This window comes from Odocoileus virginianus, chromosome 1 (genome assembly GCF_023699985.2).
Source record: "Odocoileus virginianus isolate 20LAN1187 ecotype Illinois chromosome 1, Ovbor_1.2, whole genome shotgun sequence".
Taxonomy (NCBI): Eukaryota; Metazoa; Chordata; class Mammalia; order Artiodactyla; family Cervidae; genus Odocoileus; species Odocoileus virginianus.
In genome coordinates, this window is record NC_069674.1 from 13,683,592 (window position 1) to 13,708,950 (window position 25,359).

Consider the following 25,359-nt stretch of genomic DNA (forward strand, 5'->3'; position numbering starts at 1 on the left):
ATTTAACATTTTTCATGTGGCCAGAGAGAACAGACTGAACCAAACAGAATATTGCTTAATTCTGACTCAGTGAACACAACCTTTGAAGGAAAGAGATATTATTTTTAACAATTTCAAATACTAGGGGTATCTCCATTTCTTGAGTTTAAGCCTGTAGTGAAATCTCTGGAGAAACAGCAAAATTCTTTTCCACAGAGGCAGAATTTCTGCTGGGAAAAAGGGAAAAGCTCTAAATTACCTAATCTTAATATGGGATAATTGGCAGCTTGTCTAAAACTCCAAGGGGCTTCCCTTGTGGCTCAACTGGTAAAGAATCCGCCTGCAATGTGGGAGACCTCGGTTCGATCCCTGGGTTGGGAAGATCCCCTGGAGAAGGGAAAGGCTACCCACTCCAGTATTCTGGCCTGGAGAATTCCCTGGACTGCACAGTTCATGGGGTCACAAAGAGCTGGACACGACAAAGCGACTCTCACTTTCACTTTTTAAAACTCCCAGTCACGTGCTTTTCAGGGTAACCCTGGCACACGGTCCACACCTCTCGTGGGGACGTTCATATTCTGTGATGAATAGTGGTTCCCAAGACAGTCTTCAGCACTAGATTGGAAGCCTTGCAAAAACACACACCAAACCTTATTAATCCTTGAGTCCTGTGGCCTTTAGCATTATGACTGGTATACTTAGAAGGTTATTTAGTAAGCACCTGGTACATTAATACACTTATGAATGAATGAATAATCCATTCCAAATGTGGACAGGTGTATTGTGAGGAAAAGGAAGTGAGACAATTGTGGTATCTTATAACAATAGAAATAAAGCGCTCTTAGAGTTTGTGTGTTTTAAAAGTATACACAGCATTCTAGTAGTGACCCTTGTCCAATTCAGGTCAAGATTCAAAAACAAAAGCCTAGAAATCAAGGGATGCAGAAGCTGCAGAAAGTTTCCAGCCTTACAGTCTCAAGGTTGAATAAAGGTTAAACCTATCAATCAGCTGACTTGTCTTTTACCCAAATATTTTCAACTATCGTATCACAAAACAGAAACAAAAACTAGCACTTTCAAAACAATCAACACCAAACATCTAACTTTTACATTCACACTTACCCAGTCCTCTATCAAAAAGATTATTTTTCTTATCAGTGAGGCATGTTTTGAATTTCTTAAGAATATTTTATACTAGAAAGAGATGCAAAAGTAGTGAATGAGGAACATGTATAAAGTTATGCACAGACCAAAGTCAACATTCTTTAAAAAGAAGCAACTACCAAATGGAATACAGAACATAAAACGTTTCTGATTAAGAATGAAAACAGAAATTGAGAAACTTGAGTAAATTTTCACAAGAGCCAAAAGAACAGCTTGAACCAAGGGCCCACCTAGGCAGGTAATAAGCAAACCAAACAAACCTATCCTCCCTCTTCTGCGGCTCTGAATGCTTATTAGAATGAATGCTGCTGCTGCTAAGTTGCTTCAGTCGTGTCCAATTCTGTGCGACCCCATAGACGGCAGCCCACCAGGCTCCCCCGTCCCTGGGATTTTCCAGGCAAGAACACTCGAGTGGGTTGCCATTTCCTTCTGCAATATTTGAATGAATGGGAAAGGCTAAATGGAAACCCCTCCTTCCCAGACCACCTTTTCTGGGGCTTACACCAACAAGAAAGGCTGAGCTGGTGATACTGTAAACACTTCTCCTTGCAGGACTGCTCTCATTAACGGGCTGATAAGAAAGGGTCAGGTGGAAGTGGTCCAGATCTATCTCTGGGAGGCAGAACTCTGGAGAAGTCTCAAGTGGCTGTATTAATCACTTATAACACACCTGGGGGCTCCTCTGAGTTAGCTTAAGAAATAAGATTTGCAAAAATACAATGAGGTATCACCTCACACACAGTCAAATGGCATCATCAAAGAAATCTACAAACAATAAATTCTGGAGAGTGTGTGGAGAGAAGGGAACCCTCTTACACTGTTGGTGGGGATGTAAATTGGTTCAGCCACCATGGAGAACAGTATGGAGGTTCCTTAAAAAACTGAAAACAGAGGTACCATATGATACAGCAATCCCACACCTGGGCATAACATATATTTGGAAAAGATGAAACTCTAATTTGAAAGGATACATACATGCACCCCAATGTTCACAGCAGCACAATTTACAATAGCTAAAACATGGAAGCAACCTAAGTGTCCATCGACAGATGAATGGATAAAGATGTGGTGTGCATACACATGCATATGCATGCATACACACACACACACACACACAGTGGAATATTACTCAACCATAAAAAGAATGAAATATTGTCATTTGCAACAACATGGATGGACCTAGAGATCATCACACTAAGTGAAATAAGTCAGAAAGAACAAGACAAATATTATATAATATTACATGTGGAATCTAAAAAATAAATTTATACATGTGGAATCTAAAAAATAAATTTATTTTAAAAACAGATATGAACTCACAAACATAGAAAACAAGCTTATGGCTACCAAAGTGGGGAGGGATAAATTAGGAGTATGGGATTAACAGATACACACTATTATATATAAATGAGATAAACAAAGAAGATTTACCAGTTTATTGGGTTTTTTTTTTTTTTCCTGGCCAAGCAGCATGTGGGATCTTAGTTCCCTGACCAGGGACTGAAGCCAAGCCTCCTACATTGGAAGCATGGCATCTTAATCACTGGATGGCCAGGGAAGTCCCAACAAAGATTTACTGTATAGCACAAGGAACTATATTCAATGTATTATAATAATCAATAATGGAAAAGAATCTGAAAAAAAAATATGTATATATAACTGAATCATTCTGCTGTACAGCTGAACCTAATACAATACTGTAAATCAACTGTAATTTTAAAAAAAGAAAAAATATCTGAACATTTGGGCCTTTATTCACGTATTTATGTGATGCTACAGGTACAGAAAATCTCTAAGATGAAAGTGAAGACTTTTTTTTCCTTCTAATGTTCCATATAAAAGATTGAAAAACAAGTGTTAAAAAAAAAAAAAAAACACAAGTGTTACCAGTAAGAAATGTATTATTTATAATATAATTAAGGGTGAGATAGCACCAGAGCCAAATAAAAACTTTCTATACTACAGCAATTTCCAGGTTCATGCACACACAAAAAATAATTACTCCTTAATGTATTATGTATTAATGCTAAACACAGTTATCTTATTTCCTAAAGCTCTAATGTAGTTTTAAACCAGTACTACATAATGAAATAGCTACATGATAAATTATATATTATGTGTCAGGGCAGAGCCAAGATGACAAAAATAGTACAATTAAGTAGCAAAAGCTATTTCAGAGTGACTGCTTCCTAGAAGCATGCAGGGATTCACCTTGTCAAAGTGGACCATGACTTTAGAAAAATTTTCCTTACTCTCATCTTCAGATAAAGGTATCATACTTTTCAACACTAACTTCACCTTTAAAATCACAAATACATTTCCATGTAAAAGTGTAAACAGAACCTAAAACTGCTTTTTAAAGTGTCTTCACTGTTTAAAAATGCAAATATCTCTTAGATGTAAAAATTCAAAATGACTGATTATAGCTTAAACAATTGCCATATAGATCATCAAAATTGGCAACTTACTAACTTACTAGGTCTGGAAAGGAATAGGACCTGGAACAGTTATATTAATGCGGACAGAAGGAGAGGTCCAAGGGTGGACAGCCAAGTAAAGAACCTTTTGAACTCAGCCTACAGGTCAGTAAGGGCTTCCCTGGTGGCTCAGTGGTTAAAACACCCGTCTGCCAATGTAGAAGACGCAGGAGGCTCGAGTTCGATCCCTGGGTTGGGAAGATCTGTAGGAGGAAATGGCAACCCACTCCAGTAGCCACGCCTGAAAAATCCCATGGACAGAGGATCCTGGTGGGTTACAGTCCGTGGGGTTGCAAAGAGTTGGACATGACACAGTGACTAACACTACAGGTCTGAAACAACAAGAACAGCAGCTTATATTTCTTTAATCGAATGCTAATTATGAAATGGAAGGAATGCAAAACACTTTAGAGGCGTTATCTCATTTAATCCTAAAGGATTACATGGTAATTTTTATAAGGTATGTGCCATTATTTTCCCATTTTACAGATGAGTATAAATTGAGGAGTAAAGAAACTAAAAAGCAACACCCACAGCATCACAGAGCAGAAGAGAGGATACAGACCTGGTCCTCCAGACTCTCAAACTCACATCCAGGTCCCTGCTGGCTTCTCCCAAAAGCCACCAGCGACTATTTAGCTGTCTTGGGTATTTTGATTATGTTCTGTTGGTATTTTTGTTTAGTGCTGGATTTAAGCTAGAATGAGGGAAGTCCCTGGAGGTCCAGTGGGTAAGAATCCACATTGCAGTGCCAGGGAAAGTGAAAGTGAAAGCCGCTCAGTTGTGTCTGACTCTGTGACCCCATGGACGATACAGCCCATGGAATTCTCCAGCCCAGAATACTGGAGTAATGCTGGGGGCACAGGTTCAATCCCTGGTTGGGGAACTAAGATCCCACGAGCCACAACTAAGACCCTATGCAGCCAAGTAAATAAATATATATAAATAAATATTGAATAAGAACAATCACAAGGGCTTATGATAAGCATGTTTAGGGGGACAGGAAGTGGCTCCAACAAAGGTGGGCAAATCTGATTCAATTAGGTAGTGCAATGGAGCCGATTTAGGCAATCTGGAGGTAAGTATCTTAAATTGCTGAATTCAAAAGAAATAAGGCATGGCTGGTCCTCATATCTGTGAAGCCACACTTACTACCTCCCTAGAAAAGACAAGAGAAACTTATTTCAGGACTCCTGCTTTTCTTTCCAGACGTCAAACGTCCCACTTAAGAGCCACTCCCAACTATGCTTTTGTTGTTTTTCTCATTATCTTAATTCCATTTGATTTTGACCTTATAGAATCCAATCTAATACAGATTTATTAATTTTCCGATCCTCAAACAGGACAAAAAGTATTATTCTGGTCCTCAGAAAGAAGAAAAGGTATCACTCCCCCCCCCCAACCAATTCTTTCTATTTTAAAAAATAATAATTTTAGGACTTCTCTGGTGGTAGAGTGGACGGGAATCTGCCTGCCGACGCAGGGGACATGGGTTCGATCCCTGGTCCGGGAAGATTCCACACGCCGCTGAGCAGCTAAGCCCATGAACCACAGCTAAGGAGCCTGAGTGTCGCAACTACTGAAGCCCATACCCCCTTGAGCCTGTGCTCTGCAACACGAGAGGCCACTACAGTGACAAGCCCAAGCGATGCAACAGTGAGTAGCCCCTGCTCGCTGCAACCAGAGAAGGCCTCCATGCACAGCAGCAAAGACCCAGCACAGCCATAAATAAATAAAAACATTTTAAACGTAATCCTAATTTTAAATTTTAAATGATTTCTTCTAGAAACTATCAAAAGTCCTTTCCAACTGAATGACAGTTGTTCCCAACTAATAATATAAGAGAAAAAGTTTTTTATTTTGCTTACGGGACTTTAAAAAAAATTAAGACTGGAGCCTGCCAGGCTCCGCTGTCCATGGCATTTTCCAGGCAAGAGTACTGGAGTGGGATGCCATTTCCTTTTCTAGAGGATCTTCCCAATCTGGAGATCAAACCCAGGTCTCCCACATTGCAGGCAGACGCTTTACCCTCTGAGCCACCAGGGAAGCCCAAGTTCACAGTAAAAAACAGCGGACAATACAGAGTTCTCACATAACTCCCTCCCTGATCCCCTACACACACACACCACACACACTCTCTCCCTCCCTTTCAATATCCTGCACCAATATCGTACATTTGTTATAATAAATGAACACATGACTATCAACCAAGGTCCCAACTAGTCTTCACATGTTAATTCTCACAATTGCGTCACATGAGCCCTCCAGGACTGTCAGAACAGTGACACAGCAAAGGATATGTCAGCACTCCTATCTCTAACCACATTCCCCCACCACCACACGTCACTTCCTTAGTCAGGAAGACCGAGTGTCCTCCCAGCTGACCTCCAAGACCCAACTCTACATTCACTGCTCTGGGGAAGAACGTTTCTGACCTCACAAGGCCACAGTACTCCTGGCCATCTCTGAACATCTCACATCACAGCAGCAGCAGCTGTTCCCAAAGGGGGCTAGGACCAAGCAGATAAGACTGATTTGAATGTGCTAATTCTGCAATAATTATTAAAATTCAATTAGACAAGTTGGCTAAGCATCAGTTAGCTTTACAGTTATATCCCCTTAAACCATGATTTCTACAATACAATTGAATCTTATGGCTACGAGAGTAATGAACCTAGTGCTTCCAGTTCCACAGACTCCAACCAGCTGCCTGACACTGTGACTCTTTGCCCCTAGAAAAACTGAATTTGTAACAAATCACAGACTGAACTACCCTTTGCAAGCTGCAGGGTTGAGAAACACAGTTGCCTTCTTCACTTGTGCATTGGGAGGAATAAGTTGATTGCCAAACACCTAAAAAGGAACAAAGAAAAGTTTTCAGTAAGTGTCCTTTTATTGAGTTAGTGAACACATATATTCTTTCACTCCAAAAGAATTTATTTCTGGCCTCTACCCTGAGGAAGCCAATGTTCTTCTAAGATTTCATATTGACAACCCCACCATAAAGCTGCATGAATCTAAAAAGAGTGACACCAACGAATTTACTTATAAAACAGAAACAGATTTACAGGCTCAGAGAAGGAATTTAAGGTCGCCAAGGGGGAGGAATGGGGGGAAAGGCTAGTTAGGGAATTGGGGATTGACACGTACTCATTGTTATAATTAAAACGGATAACCAACAAAGCTACTGTAACAGCACAGGGAACTCTGCTCGATGTCATGTGTCAGCCTGAATGGAAGAAGGGTTTGGGGGAGAATCAGTTCAGTCACTCAGTTGTGGCCGACTCTTTGCAACCCCATGGACCGCAGCACACCAGGCTTCCCTGTCCATCACCAACTGCCGGAGCTTGCTCAAACTCAAGTCCATCAAGTCGGTGAAGCCATCCTCTGTTGGATGAGGAGAAGGGGTTCTCTTGCCTTCAGTCTTTCCCAGCATCAGGGTCTTCTCCAATGAGTCAGCTCTTCATATAAGGTGGCCAAAGTATTGGAGTTTCAGCTTCAACATCAGTCCTTCCAATTCGGGACTGATCTCCTTTAGGATGGACTGGTTGGATCTCCCTGCAGTCCAAGGGACTCTCAAGAGTCTTCTCCAACACCACAGTTCAAAAGCATTGACTTGTAAATCCATGGCTGATTCATGTCAATGTATGACAAAAACCACTATAATATTATAAAGTAATTAGCCTCCAACTAATAAAAATAAATGAAGAAAAAAAAAAAAAAGCATTGATTCTTCAGTGCTCAGCTTTCTTTCTAGTCCAACTCTCACATCCATACATGACTACTGGAAAAACCATAGCCTTGACTAGATGGACCTTCGTTGGCAAAGTAATGTCTCTGCTTTTTAATATGCTGTCTATGTTGGTCATAACTTTCCATCCAAGCAGCAAGTGTCTTTTAATTTTATGGCTGCACTCACCATCTGCAGTGATTTTTGGAACCCCCCAAAAATAAATTATCTCACTGTTCTCATTGTTTCCCCATCTATTTGCCAAGAAGTGATGGGACTGGATGCCATGATCTTAGTTTTCTGAACACTGAGTTTTAAGCTAACTTTTCACTCTCTTCTTTCACTTTCATCAAGAGGCTCTTTAGTTCTTCTTCACTTTCTGCCATAAGGGTGGTGTCATCCGCGTATTTGAGGTTATTAATATTTCTCCCGGCAATCTTGATTCCAGCCTGTGCTTTATCCAGCCCGGCATTTCTCATGATGTACTCTGCATATAATTTAAATAAGCAGGGTGACAACATACAGCCTTGACGTACTCCTTTTCCTATTTGGAACCAGTCTGTTGTTCTATGTCCAGTTCTAACTGTTGCTTCTTGACCTGCATAAAGATGTCTCAAGAGGCAAGTCAGGTGGTCTGGTATTTCCACCTCTTTAAGAATTTTCCATTTTGGGGGAGAATAGATACATGTATATTTATGGCTGGGTCCCTCTGCTATTCACCTGAAACTATTGCATTTTTAATCTGCTATACTTCAATACAAAATAAAAGGTTTTTTAAAAAAGTGGACCATTATTTAATAAAATATTATCAAATAATGAATTAGATAATTAAATATAATTAAATATGAATTATAATAAAATACCTACTTCATTCACTTACTACAGGTAAGTAACTTTTCTTTTCTCTATAAGATATGGTGAGGTTTATTACAACCAATAAGTCTGTCACAAGGGAAGTTTGTCTTTAGTTTTCAGAATATAATCATTTTTCCTTTTAAGTGAAATGCAAGTCACTCAGTCACGTCCAATTCTTTGTGACCCCATGGACTATTCAGTCCATGGAATTCTCCAGGCCAGAATACTGGAGTGGGTAGCCTTTCCCTTCTCCAGGGATTCTTCCCAACCATCTAAAGCTTATTAATGAAAAAATCTTTGTGTTACCAATTAACCTTCATATCTTTATACACATAAAAAATAAATCTCATACTCTAGCTGCCTCCTTTCTTTGCAACCCTGAATGATAACTCAGTAGCATCAACTGGTACAGGAAAATAAATATAATTAATGTTTACTAATTGGAAGGACTAATGCTGAAGCTGAAACTCCAATACTTTGGCCACCTGATACAAAGAGCTGACTCATTTGAAAAGACCCTGATGCTGGGAAAGATTGAGGGCAGGAGGAGGAGGGGACGACAGAGGATGAGATGGTTGGATGGCATCACCGATTCAATGGACATGAGTTTGAGCAATCTCTGGGAGATAGTGATGAACAGGGAAGCCTGGCATGCTGTGGTTCATAGGGTCGCAAAGAGTCGGACACGACTGAGCGACTGAACTCAACTGAAGTGCCTAATATTTGCCACTTCCACACATATTGTTCTTAGTTCTCAGAAACCAAGTAGGAATTAAATATTCCCATGTCTATAGATGAGAAAGCCAAGATTCAGAAAAATTAAGTCAAAGTGTTAATAAATTACAAGTTCACAATTTATATCCATCTAACTTCAAAATCCAAACTTCCACTCTATCAGTTCTAAAGAGAAGATAATGGATGAGACAAGAGTTCAAACTCACAGAGGATAAGATGTAAGGGGTTACGATGGGGACTAAACAGAGCTGCCACTGCTCCATCAGGATGGGAGAAGAGGGTCAACAAAAAGAAGGCGCACAGAGAAATCCTAAACAGGGCAAAATTTTGAGTCTTAACTGGTCGGGAAGCAGGTCTGGGCCAAGAAGGTAGAATTCAAGTACAGAAGTACAAAGCAAAGAAGAAAAATGAAAGTTATACCAAGTATCTTATTAAGTAACTGATTCTGACTCTACCACCTCCCTGACAGCCCACTGGAGATCCTTTCTCATTATTGTCTATTACTTGCTCTAAACACAAAAATAAACCTCTATTGCTGAATACTTCAGAAGGACATATTGTTTTCTTTGTAAAAAGTTTCTGGTACATCATAATTTCTACTGTTTTCACTCTGAGTTAGACTTTAACATTGTAATTTGTTCTTCTTCTGTCCATACTATTTCTGGAATTTGGCCAGAAATGACTTATTTAACCGGCCAGATTACAGATCTATAATTCTAGATTATTCTTCTTGGTCCTGGGTTTATAGCCTCTAGAAGCCTTAGCTACCTGCAATTCAGGACTAGGGTTTATAGTAGATTAAGGAGTTTACATGAGACTATAATGAAGTGAGCTTAAAAAAAAATCCTATTCTTTTCAAGAATTTAGACTGAAAGGGGATGGACACAGGAAAAGTAACTAGAAGGAGTAGACTGTAAGGATGAATTCACTTGCTTTTTTCAGAAGAGAGGAGCTAAATGGGTGTTGGGAAGCGGAGAATTAGAACAGTGGGAAGAGGGAAACGTGCGAGGGAAGAAACAAGGGAAGGACCAGGGCCATGAAACAGGAGGAGGAGAAGGGGACTCAGAGCAGAGGTGAAGGCATTAATACTTCACACAAGAAAGGGAGTGCCGCATCCACTCTGTCCAAGAGCAAAAGGCTTCCCCGTGCACAATTTTCTAGTTACTAATGGAAAATTAGCTTGGGGTGAAGATCACCTCAAATTTAATACTAAAGTTTATTTGAATTGATCTCCAAAACAACCCAGAGCCATGAGATGAAACAACAAAGCAATCAAATTCCTAAAACACAGATTTAGAACAGTTAGGGAATCCCGAAAGAGAGAAATTTGTTCACACTGTCTATTGTCATTGTAATCCATGAAGACACTTCAGAACGTTTTCTGCCTCCTACTTCTACTAAACGCATCATGCCTTTGTCATTTTTTAATTTCATGTTTCTTTTTTGGTATTTTTGACATCATAAGCTTAAGTGACATAACAAAAAGGCAACTTAACCATGCAAATTCATCTGCAAGTTATAAAGTGCATATTTGGAGGGGAGGGAAAAAAGAAATGTGATCTTAAACTTGAAAGGATGAACAATTCAACTCTAACTAGATAGATGAATATTTAAGTGCAATACCCTGAGACTGGGAATAACAATGCACAGGCTATGACTCAGCTGGGCTAAAGAGACCGGCTTTAAAAGTACGAATCAACAGTTTTAAGAAGATTTGACTTTGAGAGGTAACAACTGCTCTGAACTGATATCCTCGGGGCTTATTCGGCTTAGGCATGAATCGGGCTTTAGCCAAAGCTTCCAGGCCACCTGCAGACATGAACAAATTCCCAGAACCCAACCAGTCCAGTTCTGTGTTCTTTGGACTAGTCCAGAAGTAAACAAGTCTGAAGGGGTGGGCGTTGGAACTGCTCTTCGCCAGATGGTTAACTTCCTCGAGTTCTATTCAGAGTTGGCTGGCAGCCTGATTCATCCCCTGATAGTGGGGGAAAAAACAGCCAAGCTGCACTGATGCAAGGTGCTGGGCAAGTCCCCTGGAACAGCCTGAGATTTCTGCACAGTGGAGATAAGGCGGGTTTTAATTGTTTCATATTAAACAGCATTACCTGAGCTTCTTGACAGGCTGCTCTCCTTAGTAGGTTATCACTATCAAAGTAAACAAAAGAGAAGGAACGTTAGCTTTAATAAGTAGGTTCAAATCCAAACAAGTCATCACTTTTTAAAGTACATATAACTCTTTAAAATAGTCAAGTGAACGTTTCTTAAGAACTGTAACAAATCATGGGCACATCTGAAAGGTACTTTCTCCAAATGAAATCCATGTTAGTGAATCCATGTTAGGTGTTCCCACACAACAGCAGGCAGAATAATCCTCACTCCCTTTATGATGTTCACATCCTAATTCCCAGAATCTGAAAAGGTTACCGTATGTGGCAACAGGGTTTCTACAGACATGATTAAGTTAGGGTCTGGAGATGGGAGAGAATTCTGGATGACGCAGGTGGGCCCAATGGAATTGCAAGGGTCCTCAAAAGCAGAGAAACTTCAGTAACAAATATGACCAGGAAAGGATGGTCAGAAAGACACAACCTCGCTGGCTTTGAAGATGGAAGGTAGCTTTAAGTCAAGGAGTGTGAGTACCCAGGCAGGAGAGGGGCTCTCCCCAGAGCCTCCAGGAGGAACGCTGTCCTTGCCAACACCTTGAAGTTAAATCCAGGGAGCCCTGTGTTGGATCTCTACTCCACAAACAAGGCTTCTGCTCAGTCGTGTCTGACTCTTTTTGACCCCATGGGCTATAGCCTGTCAGACTCCTCTGTCCATGGGATTCTTCAGGCAAGAATACTGGAGTGGGTTGCCATTCCCTTCTCCAGGGGATCTTCCCAACCCAGGGATCACAGCCCCATCTCCTGCATCGGCAGGCAGATTCTCTACCACAGAGCTACCTGGGAAGCCACAAAACTGTAAGATAATAAATTTGTGTGGTATTAAATCTCTAAGTTTGTGGTAATTTGTTAGGGCAGCAACAGAAAAACGAATGCACATACCCTGCGTTTTTCTTATTCAGTAGAAATTATTCAGGTCATTTGCCAGAAATAAATTTGAAATATAGCTGCTTCTGCTAGTGTTTTCTCTAAATCTCTTATTTTTTATATCACAGTCAGATACACAATTATGTCATAAATGGATAATTCTGGCGTGAGGCAAAATTTTAGCTTGCAAAAACAAAACGTTCTATCAGAATATGTTCAACTATTCAGCATAAAGCTTTCTAAAATGTGTTTGGGCCACTTATACCCTAAGACCACTTTAAATAGCTGACTGCCTACCATGCTCCAGAATCTTCTCCTTGTAAGAGTCCATTCTAACACGGGTTGCTAGCATCATTCATATAGTAACTTCAACCTGGCTAACAACAGTTAAGAAAACAAATACCCAGAAAACATGAGCAGTAAACAATTTAGAGAGAAGAATTAAAAGGAGAAAGGGTTATTTTACTTAAATTTTCTGTCTAGACCTTTCTCATAACATCAAAGACCTTGAATTTTGCATCTTTACAGTACAGTAAGTCCCCTACATGCAAACAAGTTACATTTTGAGGGTGCATTCCTAAGTCCAGTTTGTCCATAAGTCCAACCAAGCTACCCTAGGTACCCAACTAACACAAGCGGGTATATAGCACTGCACTGTAATAGGTTTATAATACTTTTCCCACAAATAGTACATATTAATTAAAATTAAACTTTTGCTTTTTGCTATAGTTGCAGTCAAAGGCTATGGAGTTTTCTTCCAGAGCCAGGCTGCAGGACAAGCCCGATTTCACAGAGCCATCAGCTTCCAGGAGAAAGCACTCCCTAAGAGGAAGCATCCCTGCTGCCCACCTGAAACCTAAGGGCAGTAGCAACGTCCCATTACAATTACAGTGACACCAGTACCTCAAACCCTGATAGCTCAGTGGGTAAAGAATCCGCCTGCAACGCAGGAGGCCCCAGTTCGATCCCTGGGTTTAGAAGATCCCCTGGAGAAGGGAAAGGCTACCCACTCCAGTATTCTGGCCTAGAGAATTCCATACAGTCCATGGGGTCACAAAGAGGCGGACACGACTCAGCAACTTTCACTTTCAGTACCTGAAAAGCACATATGGCTCTACAGCAAAGATTTCAGGGGGACCGATCCCTTGTGACGTCTACCCCACAAGGCGCCTTTACAGCCAGGCTCAGCCCCCTTGCTGGAGCGACACTGCTCCCCACCAGCCCAGGGCAAAAGGAGGCCTAAAGCTCATCTCCCTCCCCACCCAAGAGTCACAAATGCTTTGCTCTTTCCAAGCCTCTCCATCAACTGCTCTCAGTGAATTACTCTAACGTCAACAGAACATGCATGCAAGATGAGGCAGATTCAGGGTGCAATCTAGTAAAATATTTAAAAATAGTTACATGTCAATAACCCTTTGTAATAACCCTGCACACTCATGCCCTTCTGTACAATGATGAGGCAAAACACAGAGCCCTCTGTATCCATTGGATCATAAAATACAACTAGGTTCCTTGTAGTCACCTGAGCATTCTCAGCGGATTTAACCCTCAGTCTAGTTTCCAGACTGCCCAAGTTTCCGCTGCCAGTCTCACAGGACTGTCTTCCTCCTCCTCCTTGCCTCAATGTGTTTTTCCTAGTAGACAGAATGACCTATGCCTTGTCTTATCCTACAGAGACAGCCTGTGGATTACTCCATACAAACACATGCTTCTATAAAAGCTGATTGCCTATCTCTATATATCTGTCTGTTTCCCCCAGCCAGCTCCTTCTTCTACGAGGGACAGGCCTCTGAAGGCACCAGTACCCTCTGGGTCATTAGTAGACACCACCTTCCTTACTGCATTTCAGCCACGCTCATGCCTGTGGACCCAGCTGAAAAGGGAAGACCCCCAAACAGATACAGGAATATGGGTAGCATCTTGGATCATTTTTTCTCAATTATTTTTTTTGCTAGAAGTAAAATTCTGATGGTTAACTTGTGAAGAAGTGTATTATTAAAGATCTCAGCTCTCTTGAGCTTACTAATAACTGCTTGATGTATCAGCGCCCTATTGAAAATCAAAAGGTATTTTGATAGTTAACATCCTGGATTACAACGAGCTAAATGGAGTATGTGCACTGCCAACGCCACCTGTGAGAAAGACAGAATATGTACCAATTTAGACATTACAAAAGAAATCCTCATTATAATCACACTTAGCTTTTTAAATATCAAAAAATGGTATCAATTACCTTGATCACGTTCTCTGAACCAAGTTGTATCTAAAACTCAAACCTATCCTCAAAAGAAAAGATATTTCTCCTATTGACATAGTCTGAAGGTCTACAGCAAGTTCTGAAAACTATTTCTAAAAAAGAAATTTCAAGGATGTTTTCTGTAATGGCAGCATTGCTGCAATAAAAAAGAAAATAACTTAAAATCCACAGAGCAACTACTGTGTGCCAGATACTATGGCAGTTGTTTTCATAAACCTTTAGCCTTTGTAACAACCTTGCAGGGCTTCCCTGGGGGCTCAGCTGGTAAAGAATCCACCTGCAATGCAGGAGACCTGGGTTCAATCCTGGGGTTGGGAAGATTCCCTGGAGGAGGGCATGGCAACTCATATCCAGTATTCTGACCTGGAGAATCCCCACGGACAGAGGAGCCTGGCAGGCTGCACTCCATGGGGTTGCAAAGAGTCAGACACAACTGAGGGAATCAGCACCCAACCACCTTGCAAGGCAGGCGGTACATTCCCATCTTACAGATGAGGAAGTCCAGGCTCAGAGAAAGAAAACTGACTTGCCCAAGAGCACGTGTTGCTAAGTGGGAGAGCGGGCTTTCAAATGACTTAATGCTGCTACTTCTTAATTCCAGACCATACTGAATGGGCAATACTTCTTTGGATGCATACTTTATAGCACATTTATTAAGCTAACACATCGCTTCTTAGTCCCAGCTAACATAACTCTTAGAATTTATATTCATATAGTTTTTTTTTTAATATATAAATTCAAGTGCAATAAAGCTCCTGAAAGGAACTGGTGAAACAAACTGATTTAACACAAAAGTGCCAGGTACAGCACCACAAACAAGACTTGGTCCTGACCTGAAGAAGCTTGGGATCTAGGAGCAAAGAACAGCACTTGGTAAATGTCAGTGATATAGTAAAAGACATGTTTCTTGATAGATAACATGCCAGGCACAGTGCTGGGTATCTATGACATACAGGTGCATAACGACATTCCCCATCCTTGTGAAGTCTACAGTTTGAAGAGGGAAGAAAGACAATTTGCTAGGCAATCATCAAATGATATGACTTCTACGTGCTCCACAAAAGAAGTGTCTAACAGAGGTATCTAACCTCGTCTTGAGGGAATTAGAGAAGACTTTTACATGGACAGTGAAGTTGAGATCTAGCAGAGAAACAGAAAGTAGCCAGGCAAAGACAGGGAGGAGAATGCAGGCAAAGGAAAGAGCATGGGAAAAAGCCCGCAAGTGCAAGGTCACAACCAAGGCCAGAACCGGAAGCAGCTCAGGACAGCTGCAGCAGCAGAGCAGGGAGGAGCCAGGACAGGCGGCCTCCAGGAGCCTGCCCGAACCTATTTAAGGGATGTGGGCTTTACCCTAGGGGCCATAAGAAGCCATCGCAGGGCTTTAAGAAGGAAACTGACATGACCAGGCTGACAGCGTAGAAGGATCATTCTGGCTGCAGTGTCAAGAAGGCAAGGGTCAAAGATAAGACCAAATCCAGGGAGACCAGGGAGGATTCTTTAGGAAAGCAGGTCAGTGAGGATAAGGCCTAGAACCAGGTAGGTGGTAGTGGGGATGGAGAGAACACAGATTTAGCAGGTCAGTGAGGATAAGGACTAGAACCAGGTAGGTGGTAGTGGGGATGCAGAGAACACAGATTCAGCAGGTCAGTGAGGATAAGGACTAGAACCAGGTAGGTGGTAGTGGGGATGGAGAGAACACAGATTCAGCAGGTCAGTGCGGATAAGGACTAGAACCAGGTAGGTGGTAGTGGGGATGGAGAGAACACAGATTCAGCAGGTCAGTGAGGATAAGGACTAGAACCAGGTAGGTGGTAGTGGGGATGGAGAGAACACAGATTCAGCAGGTCAGTGAGGATAAGGACTAGAACCAGGTAGGTGGTAGTGGGGATGCAGAGAACACAGATTCAGCAGGTCAGTGAGGATAAGGACTAGAACCAGGTAGGTGGTAGTGGGGATGGAGAGAACACAACCAGGTAGGTAGTAGTGGGGATGGAGAGAACACAGATTCAGCAGGTCAGTGAGGATAAGGACTAGAACCAGGTAGGTAGTAGTGGGGATGGAGAGAACACAGATTCAGCAGGTCAGTGCGGATAAGGACTAGAACCAGGTAGGTGGTAGTGGGGATGGAGAGAACACAGATTCAGCAGAGGTTGAGGAGTGAACTTTAGGGCTGGCTCGTGGGTAGGGAGGGGTCAGAGACCCCTTGACCTTCCAGCAGAAGGCGTCACTTTCACAGAGATGGAAGGCAACACGAAGGACTGGTTGAGGAGGGAGGAAGCTATGTTTGATCTGGATCGGTTGATCTGAGACAACGGTGAGAGCCCAGGGGGGAGGATCCAGGCGACAGCTAGAAATACACGCCTGGAATTCCAGACAGAGCTCCTGACTAAAGATGAACATGGCTGGACTTCCCTGGGGGGTCCAGGGGTTAAGAATCCGCCTGCCAATGCAGGGGACGCCGGTTCGATCCCTGGTCTGGGAAGACTCCACATGCCGTGACAACGAAGCCATGCGTCGTAATTACTGAGCCTGTGCGCCCTAGAGTCTGTGCAACAAGAGGAGCCGCTGTAACAAGAAGGCCTTGCGTGGCAACTAGAGAGAAGCCCCTGCTGCCGCAGCCAGAGGAGGCTTGTGAGCAGCGACAAAGACCCAGTGCAGCCTAAATAAAAAAATTTAAAAAAAAAAAAAAGACACACGCGTAGTATCAGGAGGGATGAGAGGGCAGAAGTTCATCCCTAGGAGCAGGTGAAAGCCAGAGAAGCAGGAAGAGAGCGCCTGCGCGTCAGGACCCTGGGCAGAGAGCAGCAAGTGACTCAGAGAAGGGGAGGCCGCCTCATCTCAAAGCCAAAGCAAAAAAGTGGGGGATAAGGCTAGCGCCCTTCCTGTATCCCCATCACGCTCTCAATGCTGCCCCTACTCTTGGCAAATGGCATGCTCTGCTGTTCCTAAAAGACACAAAGGACTTCACTTTTCCCCTCCAGGGATGTGATCATTTCCTCCCCTCTCCTTTAAAAACAAAAAAAAAAAATCGAAGACCAAACAATACCACCCTGGTCCTTACCCCACCACACACAAAGCGGCTTGTCTTATCTTTCTTCCTTAATGATAACTGTCCAGAAGTCATGGATAATTCACCATTTTCTTTCCCACAGCACAGAGCACAGATTGCTATACGCAATCTAAGATACTCAAGAAATAACTATTTAATAAATAAGTGGCAAATGTTTGAACAGCAGAGATTGACTCATTGTGCTCAGACAGGCAGACTTTGTTCTGGAGGAGACACCGAAAGTTATTCTCTGCAGGAGAATCTGGTGTTCTTGAAGAGGATGCTGTTTCAGGGTCACGATCACCGAATGGCAAGAGGAGGGCTCACTGTGGGGCAGGACAGGAGAGAAGGGGAAACTCCAGACATAAGAGTGAAAAGGTGAAGTGAAAGTCGCTCAGGCACGTCCAAGTCTCTGATCCCATGGACTATACAATCATATATAGTCAATACAGACACATAGTCAATACAGACGTACTGCACTCAATATGCCAGTAAATTCGGAAAAGTCAGCAGTGGCCACAGGACTGGAAAAGGTCAGTTTTCATTCCAATCCCAAAGAAAGGCAAGGCCAAAGTATGCTCAAACTACCACATAATTGCACTCATTTCACAAGCTAGAAAAGCAATGCTCAAAATTCTCCAAGCCAGGCTTCAACAGTACGTAAACCATGAACTTCCAGATGTTCAAGCTGGATTTAGAAAAGGCAGAGGAACCAGAGATCAAATTGCCAACATCTGTTGGATCATCGAAAAAGCAAGAGAGTTCCAGAAAAACATCTAATTCTGCTTTATTGACTATGCCAAAGCCTTTGACTGTGTGGATCACAACAAACTGTGGAAAATTCTGAAAGAGATGGGAATACCAGACCATCTGACCTGCCTCTTGAGAGATCTGTATGCAGGTCAAGAAGCAACAGTTAGAAGCAAAAATGGAAAGACAGACTGGTTCCAAATCAGGAAAGGAGTATGTCAAGGCTGTATATTGTCACCCTGCTTATTTAACTTATATGCAGAGTACATCATGAGAGATGCTGGATTAGATGAAGCACAAGCTGGAAACAAGATTGCCAGGAGAAATATCAATAACCTCAGATATGCAGATGACACCACCCTTACGGCAGAAAGTGAAGAAGAAATAAAGAGTCTCTTGGTGAAAGTGAAAGAGAAGAGTGAAAAAGTTGGCTTAAAACCCAGCATCCAGAAAACTAAAATCATGGCATCCAGTCCCATCACTTCATGGCAAATAGATGGGAAAACAATGGAAACAGTGACAGACTTTATTTTGGGGGGTTTTAAAATCACTGCAGATGGTGAATGCAGCCATGAAATTAAAATACACTTGCTCCTTGGAAGAAAAGTTATGACCAACCTAGACAACATGTTAAAAAGTAGAGACATTACTTTGCCAACAAAGGTCCATCTATAAAGCTATGGTTTTTCCAGTAGTCATGTATGGATATGAGAGTTGGACTACAAAGAAAGGCTGAGCGCCGAAGAGTTGATGCTTTTGAACTGTGGGGTTGGAAAAGACTCTTGAGAGTCCCCTGGACTACAAGGAGATCCAACCAGTCCATCCTAAAGGAAATCAGTCCTGAACATTCATTGGAATGATGGATGTTGAAGCTGAAACTCCAATACTTTGGCCACCTGATGCAAAGAACTGACTCTTCTGAAAAGACCCTGATGCTGGGAAAGACTGAAGGAAATGACAGAGGATGAGATGGTTGGATGGATCACTGACTTGATGGACATGAGTTTGGGTAAGCTCCAGGATTTGGTGATGGACAGGGAAGCTTGGCATGCTGCCATCCATGGGGTCACAAAGAGTCAGACATAACTAAGCAACTGAACTGGACTATACAGTCCATGGAATTCTCCAGGCCAGAATACTGGAGTGGGTAGTTGTTCCCTGCTCCAGGGGATCTTCCCAATCCAGGAATGGAACCCAGGTCTCCCATACTGCAGGTGGATTCTTTACCAGCTGAGCCACCAAGGAAGTTTAAGAATACTGGAGTGGGTAGCCTTGACTGGATCAAGAAGACCCAAGGGGGTTGGTGGATGTGGGTGTGTGTGTTTGTGGGAGAGGGTCATGGAGCTAGAACCCTCTAGAAGGGCTAAATCAGGAACTCAGAAATTCCAGACTGCTAATAGGTCAAGAATTTGAATGTGAACCAAAACATAGCTACCAGGAAAAAAACAAGTATTGTATATAAATTCCAAGCCCACACTCCTTCCACTACAGCATGCTGTCTCCCGAGAGCATTGAAGTTTAACACAATTTAAAAGAGGTGCTGCAAAATGTAGTCATATCAAAAAGGGTCCCTGAAGATCTGTTCAGTACTAAAATGTGGGTTCTTATACAGAAAGAAATTAGAAGCTTCTGGATTAGAAAATGAAGGAAAAATCTGCTGATGTCACCCTGCCTGAGGCTTTAAAAGAATTTGAACGTGCCTGCTACTGCAGGAAATGGGATGCTCTCAATTTATTCTGAGCCATAAATGTTTTATTTATTACTTTAGGACTGCAAAGTAAGATAAGCTGTTACTTCAATAACAACTTTACATGGAGAGAAAAATTACATTGATCCATCCTATTCCCCCCCCCCCCAAAACACTTCTCACTATAGTCCAGAGGCAAACTGTACAGCAATTTCTATCACCAGCTTTCCCCTTGAGGCATGCAAGAGAGTTTCTGCTTTACACAAAACTGATTTCAAGTTCAAGCCCCTACTCTTTTCAACCCCATGGACTGTAGTCCGCCAGGCTCCTCTGTCCTTGGAATTTTCCAGGAAATAATACTGCAATGGGTTGCTGTTTCCTGCTCTAGAGGATCTTCCCAACCCAGGGATTGAACTCTCGTCATCCAAGCCCAAATCCCATTTCCTGACAATTGGCATTTTTAAGGTTGGGAGAGTCCTTAGAAATTATCTAATCTAATGCTTTTCAACCTCCCCCAACATAGCCTGATCCCCATCAATCAAATGACATGGCATTCCATTAATAACCAAGTTCACTACAGCAGTGATCCTCATCTGGGCAAAGAGACACACACATACCACCCCCCTCCACACACACACACACACAACACATATAATTCTAATCCCTAAACCCCACAAGATTCTGGAAGGTTCACTCCAGCAGGGACTCCTTCAACAGTGCCATCTCCTTCGAGCTCCTGAAAAATGACTGACCTAGTCTGCGAAACTTCTGGTCTGGGGATCCGCCCACTGTCAGGCAGAAGTTACTCAAAAACATGACACTAGAACTTAAGCCTTCTCATTCTCAACAATGGTGGTTCTTCTCTCGACACTCTGCATCTACTCTGTTCTCTAAGGCCAAGCCCAAATAACACAAAAAGCAGTCAACACCGCTCCATCCACTGTCTTAACTACTCACAGGTATATGCCGCCACTATGCTCACCTCAATTCACAATGGATCCCTAGAGTGCTTACTTTATGTCCTGCAAACGGGCTTAGGAAAAAGCCCAACTAAATCTAACCCCACTCTATTGATTAACTCAAGAACACTTATTAGCCAGACAAAGACCCAATCTCTGTGCTCAGTGGGAAGGCCCTGTCTATAGTGATGGCCAGAGGCTGCATGAAGCTCTGGGTAAACTAGGGCTTATTATTTCTTACTCTCTGAAATATAGAACTCCAAAGCCAACTTCCTCTGAGCTTACTCATTCCCGGTTGTTTCAGTCTATGCTCACGTGTACTTCCCTGGTAGCTCAGCTGGTAAAGAATCTGTCTATGATGCAGGAGACCCGGGTTCAATTCCTGGGCTGGGAAGATCCCCTGGAGAAGGGATAAGCTACCCATTCCTGTATTCTTGGGCTTCCCTGGTGGCTCAGATGGTAAAGAATCCACCTGCAATGTGGGAGATCTGGGTGCGATCCCTGGGTTGGGAAGACTCCCCAGAGAAGGGAATGGCTACCCATTCCAGTATTCTTGCCTGGAGAATTCCGAGGACAGAGAAGCCTGGTGGGCTACAGCCCATGGGGTTGCAAAGAGTCGGAGACAACTGAGCGACTTTCATTTTCAATGTGTACTTAAGTGGACCACTTGTAATATTTCAAGTAACTTCTTATTCCTCAGGTTTACTCCACAAAACATTTCCTCTCTAATTCAGGACGGGAAATGACTTAATGAAAAATAGCATCCCCTGAGGGCTCCGCTCACACAGTAAGTGAATCATTTGGGTCTGTTCTGTAGAAATTCCCATCGACCAGAGAGATGGAATTGTGTTCTGCAGGTTATTTCTTCATTCCATTGACCAAGAGAAGCAAACGTGGAGGAAACCTAAATCTTCCTTTCTCATCTTAGAACGTGAAATTATTCTATTTTCACCCTCTTATTTGAGCCTTGGCTTTCCAGAAAATACCAACTGTTCCAACTCTGCTGTCCACTTACTCACTGAGGCTGAGGTCTGAAGACCATCTCCAGCTGGCTGCTAGGTTGTGCTCAAGTGTGGGCCTTGGCTGCCACTGAAGGGAGTCTTGGAGCTGCTACCGCTAGTCAGTTTTTTTTTTTTTATGATTTCTACCCCTACCTAATTCTCACAAAAATTCTGACTTTCTCTTGCGGTTCATTTACTTCTTTTGCTTTCTGTTGTTTTTCCATCCATCCACTTCCACCCAACATGCCAACTTAAACATTCTGTGCCACACAGTTTCCTTCATAAACCAAAATACTAGTTCTTTCTATCAACCATTACATATTTATGTATATAATTACACACACACACACACACACACACACACACAGAGTGTCGACTATGTCCAAGGTAGCCTCAGCCATCTGCATAGAAAGAGAAAAGACAGAAAATGGATGGCATGGAAATTGACAGGTGTTCAGGAAGAAGGGCTTCCCAGGCGGCTCAGTGGTCAAGAGTCCACCTGCTGATACAGGAAACATGGGTTCGATCCCTAGACTGGGAAGATTCCCTGGAGGAGGAAATGGCAACCCACTCCAGTATGCTTGCTTGGGAAATCCCATGGACAAAGAAGCTGGGCAAGCTACAGTCCATGGGGGTCACAAAGAGTCATACAACATAGTGACTACACAACAACCTTTAGGAAGAAAGCACAGGAAGGGAGAATTCCTTTCTATTTCCCCCACCTCCCTCAACAACATATCCTGTGTAAGTCGCACACACAAAGTGGTTATTTACTCTGGGCTCCAGGATTCAGGACAGATGTGGACAACTTCTGACCTGTAAACACACAAACTCGCAGCTACTGTAGTCAGTATTTGTGCTGGTCCAGGACAGATAGTATATGAGATGCCAGTGACCACCTGGAGAGGGGTCAATTTTAGCATCACCTATGATTATTCTCTCTGCAGTGCTTGGAGCAGCTGAAACCACTGATATAAATATCCCTAAAAATTATGTAAAATTAAAACCAAATATAACATAAATATCTCTCTGTCATTTCAGCTCAGTGCCCCCGCCCCATCCCACTTCACCTTCTACCAGTAAATATATAGAAAATACATGGAAAGGAGGCAAAATAAACAACATAGACTTTAAAAAAAATATATGTTTTCTAAATAATATGATAAGAGTTAAAAGAAACGGGGAAATAATTAAACTTCATTGCACTGAAAAAAAAAAAAGTCCCCCTGTTCTCTATCAAATCTGGGCTGACAGGCATGTTATTTAATCGCCCATAAATGAACTTCTTTAAACAGCACCTACTAAAAAAATAAATAAATAAACAACACCTATTGATACCTCAAATTTCAGCATCAGATTGTGCTCAGAGAAAGAGAAAGAGAGAGGAACTTTGAGATGACTAAAAAGCAAAACAAACTGCTTCCTTCAAACTGCAACAAAATCTAGAATGAGGAAAAGTCATGAGGGAGAAGGGCCTCGCTACCTTCTACTGCTGCTCAACCAGCCGGGCTCTGGACCACTGACTGCAAAGTCAGAGGCTAATCTGAATGGATGTCCAAGTAAAACGTCTGCTTTGTCAGAAACCCCAGAGATACTGAGAAATAAAGCACCAGCAGTTACTGGAACCATAATCTGTACCAAAAGAAACAGCATGGATCTGGTCAAGTGTGGCTCCTGCATAATTTCCCCCTGGAATCTGACATTCCCTCTTGGACATCCCGTCAAGGTCTCAAACTCAACACATCTAAAAGTGAATATAAATATAACAGCCTCCTTAAACCAATTCTCCCAGGCGACCTTCCTCTTTTTGTATCACCAATTATCCTAGTTGTGGTTCAGTCACTCAGTCGTGTCCGACACTTTGCGATCCCATGAACTGCGGCACACCAGGCTTCCCTGTCCTTCACAATCTCCCACAGCTTGCACAAACTCATGTCAACTATCCTAGACTTGAAGCTAAAAAAGATTTCTCCTAACTTCCTCTCCTTTAACCAAACAACCAATCATCTTGTAATTATCACAGTTAGCATTTATCAAAGTGCAGCACATGACATGCATTACGTCATTTTTTCTTTTTTTTTAAATTCCTTTTGGCTGTGCCACGGGGCATTTGGGATCTTGATTCCCTAACCAGGGATCGAACCCACATCCCCTGTGTTGGAAGGGCGGAGTCTTAACCACTGGACTGCCAGGGAAGAAATCTCTGCATCATCTCATTGACTCCTTACAGGTAACCTGCTAAACAGACCTCACTGTTCCCATTCACCAGTGAGGAAAAGGAGGCTCAGAGCTTAAGCAACTTGACATGGCCAGTAAGTAGCAAAATCCAGACCAAACAGAAGTCTGCTGGCATGGCATCCCGCACTCAATCATTGCTCACAGTGCCACAACTTCATTTCTGCCCTTTTATTTTCCCCTCCTAATGCCAGCACTCTGGCCTCTGCTCTCATGTGAAGTACTGAAATGCCACTCCCCCGCCCCCGCAGTCTACAGGTTTTTCTCCCTCCTAGGCAGCAGAAATAAACTTGCCCTGCCTTTTTGTTCCAGACATCCTCCTCTCCTTGAGCTCCAAATACTATACACTGCCTAGAGTCAAAGCCTTCCACCACCTGGCTTTCCCCTTGTTCAACAGAAGAAAAAAGAAAAAGTGAGGTCAAATTCTTTGCCAGTCTCCAAGAACACACCATACACTTTCATTTCCTGCCTATGCTCAGGTCATGAATCTCAACCAGAACATCGTTCCATCCATTCTGCAAGGCCCCACTTGAGACATCTTTGCTACAACACTTTCTCCAATGAGGAAAGAAGAGAGCCTGCTTTGTTCCAAGCCTGATTCTAAGAAAATCTGTGTGATAGCCCAGTGAGATGGATCAACCATGATCCATCTTTGCTTACAGGCCAAGAACTGAGGCACCTTATCCAGGGTCACAGATGGGTAAGAGTAAGTCAACATTCAGATCCATCCAGCGGCCCCCTCTTCACCAGGTTACTCCAGGGAACGCTCGCAAGAGATTTCTCAGCCTTCTCACGGATGGGTCAGGCTGATCACATGTGAACCCACTGATCAATTTAACATCCTCCAAAGCAGGACAATCAGACACCATGTACTTCCTGATGGGATACAGTAAGATCCACAACACGCCTATGAAGCGCTCTCGCCACAACAACTAAACCTGATTGGAATCACACCTTCAGAACAGTGCTCCTCAGACTTCACTGCGCAGGCAAGGGACGCTGGGGATCCGGTTAAAATGTGGGTTCTGACTCAGCAGGTCTGGGCTGGACCCTGGGGTTCTGCATTTGTAATATGCTCCCAGGAGTGACTTGTTCCACTGGACCATGGCTCATGCTTTGAAGATCAAAGATCTAGAAGTCGGAACAGGGGACTTCCCTGGCAGTCTCGTGGTTAAGATGTCGCTTTCCAAAGCAGGGGGCTCAGGTTCGATCCCTGGTTGGGGAGCTAACATCCCACATACCTTGCAGTCGAAAAACCAAAACAAAAAAATAGAAGTAATATGGTGACAAATTCAATAAAGACTTAAAAAAAAAAGAAAGCAGCAGCAGGGAACTAATCACCAGTGTACAAGGCACAGGCGAGACAGAAACAAGTTAAACAACTCACGTCTGGGACTGGAACAAAGGGAGGGAGGAGCCACTTGCCTCAGGTGCAAAATTTAAGGGAACACC

At 42.7% G+C, this 25,359-nt stretch overlaps 1 protein-coding gene across 2 annotated transcripts in view; it reads right to left on the bottom strand.

Moving 5' to 3' along the window:
• Nucleotides 1-25,359, bottom strand: part of AGK (acylglycerol kinase) — an 88,550-nt gene that overhangs the window by 44,060 nt on the left and 19,131 nt on the right. For both annotated transcript variants that reach the window (XM_070464780.1, XM_020894846.2), the window contains exons 3-4: nucleotides 11,046-11,085; nucleotides 6,394-6,473 (exon numbers count right to left, since the gene is read on the bottom strand). In XM_070464780.1, the coding sequence (XP_070320881.1) occupies nucleotides 6,394-6,473; nucleotides 11,046-11,085 (120 nt within the window). The remainder of the gene's footprint in view (nucleotides 1-6,393; nucleotides 6,474-11,045; nucleotides 11,086-25,359) is intronic.